General features: G+C 55.6%; 1 protein-coding gene across 5 annotated transcripts in view; it reads left to right on the forward strand.

Annotated features, from left to right (window-relative positions):
- Nucleotides 1-12,935, forward strand: part of KAZN (kazrin, periplakin interacting protein) — a 1,126,623-nt gene that overhangs the window by 1,096,040 nt on the left and 17,648 nt on the right. For all 5 annotated transcript variants that reach the window (XM_023260038.2, XM_023260039.2, XM_023260042.2 and 2 more), the window contains 5 exons: nt 1,366-1,571; nt 2,080-2,198; nt 10,368-10,599; nt 11,918-12,019; nt 12,554-12,720. In XM_023260038.2, the coding sequence (XP_023115806.1) occupies nt 1,366-1,571; nt 2,080-2,198; nt 10,368-10,599; nt 11,918-12,019; nt 12,554-12,720 (826 nt within the window). The remainder of the gene's footprint in view (nt 1-1,365; nt 1,572-2,079; nt 2,199-10,367; nt 10,600-11,917; nt 12,020-12,553; nt 12,721-12,935) is intronic.

A 12,935-nucleotide genomic window follows, 5' to 3' on the forward strand; every position in this document is an offset into this window, starting at 1 on the left:
TCGGATTCTGTGTCTCCCTCTCTCTCTGCCCCTCCCCTGCTCGTGCTCCGTCTCTCCCTTTCTCTCCAAAATAAATAAACATTAAAAAAAAATAAACGTTAAAAAAAACACAGTGGGGATTAGGTTGTACCTGCTGTCTCGTGGGGCCTTTTTCACTCGGCAATGGATCATGAACATCTTCCCATGTCAAAACTATTCTCCAGCGATAGATTTCTGACCAATGACATAGATTCCAATATACGAAGGCGGCATCACTCGTTCAGATACACTCCCATCAATAACCACTTATAGTTTCCTATTTTTTTTTAATTATTCCAACTTGTGCATGTTCATTGTGGAACGTTGATGACACACAAAAGCGTGGAAGAGTAACCTCATTCTTTGTGGCACCCACGCTCAGTAACTGTAAACACCTGTGTGACTTCACGCACATTGTTTTAACCTTGTGCCCGATTTGATGCATCAGCATTTTTTTACATCGTTAACGGTAATTTATAATGCACCAGGCTTTTTCTCATGCTTGTCATTTCTCGTGGTGTTGAGTTTGGGTGTTTATTTAACCCTGCTTTAGAGAAAGAGACTCTTTCCCCTCTCAGTCGAGTCTGTGTGAACTGAACTTGGCCTGTACATCAGGTGTTGTTGTGGCTGACCCTGGATCGAACAGGGCCGGGAGATGCTGGCAGGCAGACGTTTTTGTCTGGGGGGAGCTACTCCGGAAACAGGTTTCGGGGTGTTCAGGAAAGGAGCTGAGGCTCCATTTATCCTAAGAAACCAAATCAGCCCATGGCCAACAGGTGACTGCCGTGTTGTATACACCAGCGAAAAATGGGGAACAATTCGTGCCCATCGACAGGAGGCAGGCGAGGTAAATTAGAACGTATCCTCTGATGGCTCCTGTGCAGTCAAAAGCTATCGCAGATCTCTGCTGAGACGGAAAGACATCCTCCGTGGCATGAATGAGAACAGCGTCTTACAAAACAGAGTGTCTGCGCGTGGGTCTGTGTGTTTGTAAGCGTGGGCATTTGTGTAACCCAAAGAATATTTAGCTAAGCACTAACAGCTGCTGTCTCTGGGGGACGTGGGATTGGGGGCGATTTTCACTATTTTCATTCTTTTCTGGATTAAGTTTTTAAAATTCTTTTCTTTTGTGGGGTGGGGGGGACAGATTACTTTTGTCATGGGGGAGGGGAGCCGTTTTGATTTGGCCAAGAAGACGCACACGAGGGGAAGCCATCCCTGCCCTCCTCCTGCACCCTGGGAGTGCAGACTCAGGGGGGCAGCCGGCCCAGTCCCTGCCCCTCCCCCCACAGCGCCCCCCTCCCACCCCGCCCCCCTCCCCAGCAAGCTTGCGCTTGTGTGTTGCAGACTCGGACAGCCAGTGCAGCCCCACGCGGCAGAGCCTCAGCCTGTCGGAGGGCGAGGAGCAGACGGACCGGCTGCAGCAGGTGGAACTGGTCCGGACCACCCCCATGTCCCACTGGAAGGCCGGCACCGTCCAGGCCTGGCTGGAGGTGGTCATGGCCATGCCCATGTACGTCAAGGCGTGTGCAGAGAACGTCAAGAGTGGGAAGGTAGGGCACCTCCGGGACCCCGGCGGGGACGCCCCTCGCCCTCCCATGAGCCTTAGCGGTCCAAAGCTGGCCTGCTCCACCCACGCCACCGGCATCCCATCCCCGGGCGAGGAGAAGCTGTGTTCTAGGAGCCGGGCCAGGGGCCCCAGTAAGCCATCGCGTCTCCCCTGGAAGGCACACAGAGAGCCCTCTGAGCCTAACCTTCCCGTACCTGGCTGGAGGGGAGGTGGAGACTGGCCTAGAGGGCGCTTTTGGCCAGGATGTGATTCCCACTTCCTGGAGCAGGGACAGGCCAAGTGCTCTGCCTGGACTGCAGAGGAGGATGGGCAGGGAGACGGGGTAGGGGGCGGGGTCCGAGGGGGGGGTCCAACGGGGGGGGGGCCAGCCTCATGCCCGCAGAGCCCCCCCCGCCAGGCCTCAGCTGTGCAGCCAGCGGCGGGCCCCGGGAGCCTCGGGTGCCCACCCAAACCTCCCTCCTGGGCTCAGTCCTCACCTCCCGGGGGAGCAGGTGCTGCTGAGCCTGAGTGACGAGGACCTGGAGCTGGGCCTGGGCGTGTGCAGCTCCCTGCACCGGCGCAAGCTCCGGCTGGCCATCGAGGACTACCGCGACGCCGAGGCGGGCAGGAGGTGGGTCGGCATGCGCGGCTGCCCCGCCTGGGCGGGGCCTTCGGGGAGAGGGGAGAAAAGTCTACCCTGAGACCCCCAGATCACACAGTGGGGGCGGGGACACGCAGTGTGGGCTGGGCCAGGGATGGGGGATGGTGTGGTAGACCGGCAAACGCCACTGGCCGGGGAGGGGGTCAGGCTCACTCCTGTCCCGCTCTGGACCGGCCCTCCCCTTAGAAAGATGGAGATCCAGGGAATCAGGGAGGCCCCAGTGCCCTGGGATCCCCGCAGCCGCAGCCGGGAGGCCTCACACGCCCCCAGGACTCCTCTGTCTCCGAGGTCGGGCCCAAGCAGGCCTGGGAATTCGGCCAACACGTCAGCTCTGCCTCCTTCTACCTCAACCCCTAGGCCTACCATTCCGGAGGGAGGAAAGACGGCATAAGGCAGGGAGAAGCAGAACGGGACCGAGGAGAAATGGACGTGGCTTTTTTTTAAGTTTATTTGTGTACTTAGAGGAGACAGCGTGAGTGGAGGGAGGCAAAGAGAGAGAGAGAGGGAGACCGAGAATCTCAAGCAAGCTCCACGGTGTCCGCACAGAGCCCGATGCCGGGCTGGAACTCCCCAAACTGCGAGATCACGAGCTGAGCTGAAACCGAGAGTCAGACACTTAGCTGACGGAACCCCCCGGGGGAGCCCCAGTGAAGGGCTTTATTGCAATCTCTGCGCACAGGATTGGGGCCGCCTGGGCGGGGGCTCCTTTAGCAAGCACACCTGGGAATGGCCCCAGGTCCCTCCCCTCAGGTGTGCCCTGCTCCCCACGGGCACCCCCCCATCTTTGTCCCTCCTCCTGACCTTTCGCCAGCAGGATTTGTTGTTGGGGAGCTCACTCACCAGGCAGCTCCCAGGAAACCAGGGCTGCCCCCCCTCCAATCCTCAGCGTGCGGAGGGGAATGTAGTAAATCTGACACTTTCTGTTTTGCATAATTATCTCCTTCACTGATTTCCCCATCATTTTTGCGCAGTTAATTAATCAAACCTGGTGGTGTGTGCTATTATTTGCAGAAGCAGCTTTGCGGATTAAAAAGTGAGGGGGGTTAGGGCGGGGGACTCGGGCTGCTTTGGAAGCAGGAAACCAAACGCCTGCCTGTGAGTCCTGGAGAGGGGCCCGTGGTGTGATTCCGGGCTGGAAGGAAGTACGTATGAGATCGGATCAGAAACCCGGGTAGCAGCTCAAAGCAAGCGAAGCCAAAAGCCCCTGAGCTTGTCAGCAAGTCAGGACCCCGGGGCCAGGGCTGGGGGTGAAGGATGGGGGTGGGGGAAAGCAGTGCCTGCTGGGGGAGGGGAGCGGTGGGCACGAGCCTGCTTTCCTGGTGCTTCCCCTGCTGAGGGTCTCACAAGCACCTCACGCTCACCCACCCACTTCTAACCAGTGCCTCCCCCCCCCCCGAAAATCCCCAGAAGCGCTCATCCTCTGCCACCCCAGCTGGAGACCCCTCCCGTGCCCTGGTCCGCTCCCGGTGTGGTCAGTAAGCACTGGCCATTGACGGGACGGTGGCTGCCTGCTTCACCCGGCGAAAATGCCAGATCGCTGCCCAAGTCCCCCCAAAACGGGACCGACCCCTACGAACCTCTAGGAACCAAGATTCTACAGCACCTGGAGAGGGGGCGGCTGCAGGATGGGAGCAGAGTTTGAAAAATTCTGACGGCTGTGATCAGGACCGTTTCCGAGGAGAACGGCGTCCCAGAATTAGACACCCCCAGGGCCTCCCGCAGGAGGGAGGGTCTCGGTCCCTGCGGAATTCTGGCGTGTCTCTAACTTGCCGTGACCTTGCTCTCTCTCTGGGACACGGTTTCTCCACCTGTGAAGCGAAGGGGGTTAAATTAGGACAGAGGTTCTTTTAACTTGTGGAGACCGGGGCCACTTTGAGAATCTGATAAAAACGATGCTTTCCCCACAAGAGATCTTACAAAACTGCTTTAACTTTGTGTCCTGGGACCCTTCGGCTCCCTCACGAACCGTTTAGGGGCCCGTGAACTCCAGGGTAAGAACCCCAGTGAGCTCATCTTCAAGAACACCTCCTGTGTGGCTTCGGGCATGACGTTACCCTCTCTGGGGCTGGTTCCTCTTATCTCTAAAATACACCAGTCGCCTTATGGACACGATTTTATTTACCCATCACCACACCCATGTGGGAGAGACATCCTTACCCCCATTTTAAAGACAGAGGAAGCGAGGCCCAGAGAAATCATGGGTGCAAAGTTACATTTCAAAATACCTAACTTTGAAGTCAATCCTCTTTCTGTTATCCTATGTTGCCTCAATGTTAAAAACATTGACCATCCCCACTACACTTATTTGTGGAACATGGAATGCGCCCCAGACCCTGTGCTAAGAGTTTTACGCTCTCTTGTCTCTTCCAGCCCTCACGACGTCTGTGAGGCAAACACGATTCCCCATTTTACAGATGAGGAAACTGGGGCACCAGAGACGCAAGGTCTCCGAGCTAAAGGTGATAGAGCTAGAATGGCCTCGTGTTTATAGTGCTGAATAATGACCCAGATGATACCTAAATTCTGTGCCCAAACTCGGATTTCAGGGTCTAATCCAGCCCCAGTTTGGGGCGGGGGACAATGTTAAATTTTATAAAACATCTGAATTACTTTTAAAGTCATACGATTTTCAACTCTGGCGCTTACAATAGCTCAAACCAACAGCTGGGAAAGTGTTGCCAAGCCGAGGCCCCATGGGGACAACTTTAATGAAAAGGGAACCGTTTTTGAAGGGCAAGAGTGCATTAATTGTCAGCATGCAGATAGATATTGCTGACTGTAAATGGCTTCTCTCACGTAGGTTCCCCCATGCGCCCCCCCCCCCCCCCGCAACACACCAGCCCACGTCTTGTTGCTGAGTCGCTCAGGAGAGGAGGGCTTCTGGTCCCCATCAGGGCCAACTCTGGCCCCGTGGCATCTGATTAGGAAGGCTGGGAGCTCTAACTCCTGCCCTGGGCAAGAGAGCCATGACAGTGGCAGAGAGGCCTGGGAGGGGCCAGAAGAGGCTGGAGCCCTGCCCTGGGGGGGACGGGGACGGGGAGGGGTGTGGGAGGGGGTCTGCCTGGGACGTTTTCTTCCTAGAAGGGAATGTGGGCCAGAAGTTTCCAGTTCATGGGGCGCCTGGGTGGCTTAGTCAGTTAAGCATCTGGCTTCAGCTCAGGTCATGATCTCACGGTTCATGGGTTCAAACCCCATGTCGGGCTCTAGTGCTGACAGCTCAGAGCCTGGAGCCTGCTTCGGATTCTGTCTCCCTCTCTCTCTACCCCTCGCCCACTCGTGCTCTCTCTGTCTCTCTCAAAAATAAATAAACATTTAAAAAAAAATTTAAAGAAGAAGTCTGCAGTTCAGGAGCTCCGTCTGGGCAGCCTCCTGGTGGACAGGAGTCAATGCCCCACTCACCCAGCTTTGCTTTGTCTCCGATGCACTGGATTATAGAAAAGAAGCTGTTGACCATGAACTCTGAGCCAGGTGGGGAGCCCGGGTGTTTGGAGAGAGGCCACACCCAGTCCCACCCTCCAGGAGCTGACGGTGTGGTGGGCCGCTGGCCAGATGAACAGCAGGGTGACAAGTGCAGGGACGGGGGACTCCCGGGGGGCTCTGGACACTGAGAGGGGCTCTGACCCAGCACTAGGGGCCGGGAAGGCTTCCGGGAGAGCAAAAGCACAGTGGAATCCTGCGGGAGTCCAGCGTGGCGGTGGAGAACAGCCTGGAGACCAGGAGGTCCCAGCCTCGGAGAGCAGCCCCCAGTGGTCCCGGGGGGCTGAGGGGCAGGAGGAGGCAGAGCGAAGCTGGGAGCCCACCCTTCCAATTCTTGGCGGATCTTCCACTGAAAGCACCTGCTGGGTGTCGGGCGCTAGACTGGCCCTTCAGCAGAGAACATAGTCTCTGTGCTCAGATCAGTTAATTCCTAAAGTTCCATGTGTAATTAGCGCTTTGAAGGAAATGCTCAGAGGCAGAGCAGCGGGCCAGGGAAGCAACTCTAGACAAGACGGGCAGAGGAAGCTTCCGCTGGGAGGTGAGTGAGCCGTGGGCAAGGCTGGAAAGAAATGGGCCCAGGGAAAGGCAGCTCCCCCACCCAATGGGGCCAGGAGCTCAGTGCATCTGGGTGCCCCCTGAGCCTGCGGCTGTCATGGGAGAGGAGGCCACACCCTGCTGGGCGACACTAGTGACTCCTGATGTTATATCTGCAAAGGGAAGCCACCGTTTTCTTGTTCTGCTTCCTTGAGATCTACTCTTTGTTCCTTTCCCCCTCTTTTACTGACTTTTTATCAGTTAAATGTTCCTACCCCTAGCTTACGAGCTACACTTCATTTTACTTTCCGTTGTTTCTCTGCAGTTTGTAACACACATGCTTCGCTTACCACTGTCTGTCTTTAAATAATATACAACTTTGCATATAGTCGAAGGTGCTTTCTTCTCCTGCCTTTGTGCTATTGTTTTCACAGGTTTTCATCTATGTGGATTATACGTTCTGTAATACATCGTCACTGTATTTCTTGTAAAGTGTCCATTATTTTAGATTTAAGGAGATTTGCAAATGAGAAAAATGTTGACCCAGATATTTACCATTTCCAATCATTTTCCTTCTTAGAAAGATGTTTGTACTGTGCATATTTACCATCTTAACCATTTTTAAGTGCACAGTCCAGTAGTGTAAAGAACATTCACGTTGCTGTGTGGCCATCACCACCATCCATGTCCAGGACTTTCCATCTTATAACACTGAAACTGTATGCTCACAAAAACACAATAAACACAAACTCCCTGCTCTCCCCTCCTCCCTGTATAATGGCAGCCAAACTTCTACTTTCTGCCTTTATGGTTTTGACTACTCTCAGTACCTCCTACGGTATCTGTCTTTCTGTGCCTGGCTTACATCACTTAGCGTCATGTCCTCAAGATTCATTCATGTGGTAGCATGTGTCAGATTTTCCTTTCTTTTTATTTTTTTATTTTTTATTTTTTTATTTTTTATTTTTTAAATTTTTTTTCAACGTTTTTTATTTATTTTTGGGACAGAGCGAGACAGAGCATGAATGGGGGAGGGGAAGAGAGAGAGGGAGACACAGAATTGGAAACAGGCTCCAGGCTCTGAGCCATCAGCCCAGAGCCCGACGCGGGGCTCGAACCCACGGACCGTGAGATCGTGACCTGGCTGAAGCCGGACGCTTAACCGACTGCACCACCCAGGCGCCCCCCTTTCTTTTTAAAGCTGAATAATATGCCACTGTGCATATATATATAGCACATTTTGCTTATCCATTCCTCTGTCGATGGACACTTCTAATGGAATTGCTGGATATGATAATTCTGTTTAATTTTTTGAGGAACCACCATACTGTTGTCCACAGTGGCCACACCATTTTAGATCCTCACCAACAGCACACGAAGGTTCTGATTTCACCACATCCCCAACAACACTTGTTTTCTGGGGGGGGTTTTTAGCCATCCTAATGGGTATGAAGTGGTATGTCATTGCAGAGAAATTTCCATCTCTCTAGTGATGAGTGATGGGCGTCTTTTTGTGTGTTTATTGGCTTCTTGTAAGTCGTCTTTGGAGAAATGCCTATTCAAGTAATCTGCCCATTTCTGAATCTGGTGGGTTTTTTATTGTGACTTTTAGGAGTTCTCCTCTTTATTCTTTTGTGTGGGCCAAGTTGCCATACAGTTACTATTTTCTTTCCTTTTGAAGAAAGTCCGTCAACATTTCCTGCAGTTTATTCTTCTGATGATGAATTCTCCCAATTTTGTTTGTTTAAAAAAAGTCTTTGTTTCTCCCTCATCTATTAAATAAACATTAATTTTTTAGAGCAGTTTGTTTCACAGCAAAATTGGAAGGAAGGTACAGAGATTTCCCATGGACCCCCTGCCCCCACTCCTTCACAGCCTTCCCCATAATCCACGTCTCCCACCAGATAAAACATTTGCTACAGTTGATACACCTGCACTGACACATCATGATTGTCCAAAGTCCATAGCTTATGTTAGGGTTCACTCTTGGTGTTGTACATCCCGTGGGTTTGGACAAACATCTAATGATATGCATCCATCATTGCACTATCATGCTGAATAACTTCACTGCCCTAAAAAGTCCCCTGTGCTCCACTTATCCATCCCTCCCTCTTCCTAACCCCTGGCGACCACTACTACTCTTTTTACTATCTCCGTGGTTTTGCCTTTTCCAGAATGACATAGAGTTGAAATCGTACAATATGTAGCCTCTTCAGATTGGCTTCTTTCACTTAGTGATGTGCACTTGAGGTTCCTCCACTGGGAAGACTTTAAGCAAAGGAGGGACATGACCTGATTGATGGTTTTAAAAGACTGTCTGGCCACTGTGGGGAAAAGTGGATTAGAAGGGGTGGAGCAGGTGGCGGGGGGGTGGGGGGCGGAAGTAAGGAAGCAATTGCTGAAATCTGTGCCAGAGGTGGTGGTAGATTGAGCCCAGAAAAGGAGAAAAGGGGACAGACACACTGACCAGAGTGATTGATAGACCCGGTGGGGGAGGGAGGAGGAGGGCAAGTGAGGCCCGGGAGCTGGGTGATCGTGGGCAACGGGGCAGAGCTGGGAAAGGGGACAGGGCATTTCATTTGGAGCCCATTAAATGTGAAATGCGTGACAGTCAGGAAATGCTAGGAGGGCAGTTAGTGAGAAGCTGGGTCTCAGAAGACAGGAGAGGGGAGAGATGAGAATTTGGGAGTCCTCATTTACAGATGTATCCAGAGCCCTGGAAATGATGCCACCAGGGAACAGAGAGCACAGGGGAGAAGAAGGAAAGAGGCCACGAGATGAGGGGAGACGTGCCCATTACACGACAGCATCCATCCCGGGCACAGCAGCCAGTAGCTGCTAAGCGCGTATTGGTGGAATGAAGGAAGGACAGCAAGGAACCAGGCAGGAGCCCCAGCAGGATGGGTGGTGTGGTCGGCCCTGGCTGCTGTCCTGGGGAAGGGACTGGGGAGGGCTCAGTTGGAGCAAGGAGACCGGTGGGAGGGCAGAGTCCAGGGAGAGGCAGGGTTGCCCAGAGTGGGCGGAACAGAGTGGAAAGGAGGCAGCTGAGTCAGGTGGGAGTGAAAATCCCACCCAGGTCTCCAGCTTGAGTGGCTGGTAGGGCAGCTCTTAGAGATGGGTGCACAGGGAGGGGGCTGGAAAGTGGGTGAGGGGTGTTCCATCCGGGGCGGGGAGGGGAGGATGCTGGTCCCAATCCCGGACCTGGGGAAGGGGGCGGTGTCTCCCCGTGGGCCCACATTTCCCTATAACATCCTGATCCCTCTGTAGTGGACCCGCCCACCTGGCAGCCCCCGGGGGGGGGGGGGGGGGTCATTTCTCGAGTCCCTCGGTAGGCGGGCTGGGCTGTGCTAATTCCTTCTGTCCCGCTGCCACCGTGTGGCGATTAAGGGAATGACAGCCGGAAGGACCTCTTGGTCCGGAGCACGCGCCTTTTTATCCCTTTGAGTCTTCGTCGTGCACCTACTATGTGTGCAGCACTGAGCTAGGTTGTGTGTGGGATACAGAGGATCTGAGGACTAGCAGTGAGGTGAGAGGGCTTGGAGTGGGCAAAACGGTGGTTTTAATTCTGATTTCAAGACACGCCACGGTGTGACTTTGAGGAGAGACGGCCCAGGCCGTGGCTTTGCAGGCTTCAGGGCTTCGGTAGAGGAACATTCCCAGGGGACCGTGCCCAGGGACAGGCTGAGGATGCCGAGGGCTCCCAGAGGTGCTGCTTCCCACTGCACATGTCCCTGCTGCTCTGCCACTGTCCCTTCCCACGCAGCGTGTCTGAAGGTGCCCTCTCCTCTTTTCCTGTCCCCTTTGTCTGCCTCTCTGTTGATCCTTTTTCTGCTCTTTGGGGGCTCGCTCTCTGTTTCTCTGTGTCTGTCTTTCTGTCTGTCTCTGTCTCCTCCCGCCCCCTGTGCCCACCTCTCTCCCCATCTCTGCTTTGTCTCTCTCTTCCTGTCTCTTCAACCCATCCCTTTTCCTGTCCGTCTCCCCGATCTCTTGGTCCCCCACGCTCCCCCGCCCTGTTGTTGTCCCTCTATCTTCGTCTCTGCCCATCTCTGCCCCGTTTCTTCCCATCCCTCTGTTCCTGCCACCTGTCCCCCACCCATCCCTCTTTCTGGCCATGTCTTTCCTCGCCAGCCTGTCCAAAGCCGCTGACCTGGACCATCACTGGGTGGCCAAGGCCTGGCTGAATGACATCGGCCTGTCCCAGTACTCTCAGGCCTTCCAAAACCACCTGGTCGACGGGCGGATGCTACACTCCCTGATGAAGCGGGACCTGGAAAAGCACCTGAACGTGTCCAAGAAGTTCCACCAGGTCAGCATCCTGCTGGGGATCGAGCTGCTGTACCAAGTGAACTTCAGCAGGGAGGTGAGGACCAGGGCAGGTGGGGGCACCTCCCACAGCCCTTCTTCCCACACTGGTACCCACTGTCTGTCCACCCGACTACCTGCCCATCCCTCCATCCACACACATCCATCCGCCCCTTCCTCACTCCCTCCCTCTTCCAACAACTGCTTGTTGGGCATCATCAGGCCCGGTGCCCAATTCAGAGGAAGTGGGGAACCCTCATCCAAGAGCTCACTGCTGATCAGGGAGAACCACATAGAAGCTGGAGCCACAATACCATGGAAAGTTGCCCCGGTGAGGAAAGCCTGGGGCTTTATGAAAATCCAAAGGAGTCACTTCCAGAGGAATCAGGGAGGGGGTCCCAGAGAGAGTGACAGCTGAACTGAGGCCTTGAACAGGGAGGCCAGGTAGGCAACCGGACAGCAGGGGGGAGAGTTAGAGTTTGGACTCTGAGCGCCCCCTTGATTCGGAGCCCTGCCAAGCCAGACGGCACGGGACATGCACCTCAGCTCCCCGGGGAACAAATATCCCTGAGGGAGGGGCCCTCGGCCGCGGAGTGGAATCAGTCCAGATGGTTTTCTTTTCTTCGAATGTGACGTCAGAGCACAAGAGCTGGGGGTCAGGAGGAGAGGCATAGAAAAGGGCGCCGTCCAGCTCTCCAGCCCTTCGCGCACGCCCAACACAGGACCCGAGGCACAGGCCCCGGGCCCCCGGGAGCCCCAGGCTGGTGAAGGACGTGGATGTGCAGGAAGATCGTGAGAGTCAAGTGTGGAAAAGGGCTTGGTGCACTGGGGCTGGTCAGGGCAGGTTGGAGAAAGCCATGGGCCGGGGGGGGGGGGGGGGGGGCAGAAATCCATGTGTCTGCCCCGAGCCCAGGAGTCCTTATCTGGGAGCCAGTCCCCCCAAGGGGGCTTGCGAAAGGGGACCAGGCTGATCCCTCTACAGGCCGCCGTGGGTGACCTTTTGTGCCTGGGTGACACTGGTTGCCCCCAGGGGCTGGGTGGACCCACAAGAGACCTAGCCCCTCATGGAAGGGCCACATTGTTGGGCACCCACTCTGTGTCAGGAGAGCGGCGGACAGGGACGCACAAACCAGGCAGCCTCTGGGGGTCTCACCCAGCCCTCCACCCCAGAAGCAAGCTTCTCCCCATTTCCCACGATGAACGGCCGAGCCCCAGCCTGACGTGGCCAGAGAAGCTGGGACTCGCCGGCCAGAACTCCCCCCTGTACTGGCTTACCAGGGTCCCCCCAACACGGCCGACACTCGCTCCTTGTCATCTCTGTGTAGCCACCCCCCCACCCCGACACACCAGCTGACCCGCTGTCTTCCCCCCACAAGGCCCTCCAGGAGCGCCGCGCCCGCTGCGAGACCCAGAACATAGACCCCGTGGTCTGGACCAACCAACGGGTGCTCAAGTGGGTGCGGGACATCGACCTGAAGGTGAGAGGCGGTGATGGGCTGGGGGCGACTCACAGGCACGTGCCAATCCCATGCACGTTTTGTGCCCATTTTGTGGGAGTGGGGTGTCCGCCCAGGCTGCTGAGAGTGCCTGCCTCCTGTCGCTCAAGAGGAGAGAGCGCTCACCCCGCCCCCGCAGTGGGACCCCCATTAATGATGCCTTTCTGGTAGCAGGAGTGGAGAGGCTGGGCTGTCCCCTGAAGCCTGGGTCGGGTTGGATCTGGGTTTCTCTTCTCACCGGACAAGTATTTATGGGCTGCCTGCCAAGGTCTGGGGATATGTCAGTGACAAAATAGTCTTGGTGACCGTCCTCATGGCCGTAAAGGAGTGAGGGGATCCCCCTTGGGCTTCAACTGACCGGTCCCCAGGGGGACAAGCCTTTGCTGTGGGGGACATGTCCCCACTTGCAGCTGAGGGCACGTCAAGCCGGCAGGGCAGCCTCAGGACAACAGGGTGGCCCCCTCAGACTAGCAGGGCAGCCCCCCAAGGCTGACCAGCCCTGTGCCTCGCCCTCAGGAGTATGCAGACAACCTGACCAACAGCGGCATCCACGGTGCCGTGTTGGTGCTGGAGCCCACGTTCAACGCCGAGGCCATGGCCACTGCCCTGGGCATCCCCAGCGGGAAGCACATCCTCCGGAGACACCTGGCAGAGGAGATGACTGCCGTCTTCCACCCAGCCAAGTGAGTGTGGGCTGCTGGCTCCCGCTCTGGGGCTCGAGGAGATGACCCTGACTTCCCCAGGGCCCTCTCACTTCCCGCACCCCCTTCTCCCCTACCACACGGAGGCCTCCTTTGACACAGAGGAACCTGGGGCTCCGAGAAGCAAGGTGCTTTAGCGTGAAGGTCACAGAGGAGGGGTCAGGTCTTGAATGAAGTGTGTGGTGAAATCCCCAAAC

The sequence above is a fragment of the Felis catus genome, chromosome C1 (genome assembly GCF_018350175.1).
Source record: "Felis catus isolate Fca126 chromosome C1, F.catus_Fca126_mat1.0, whole genome shotgun sequence".
Classification (NCBI taxonomy): domain Eukaryota; kingdom Metazoa; phylum Chordata; class Mammalia; order Carnivora; family Felidae; genus Felis; species Felis catus.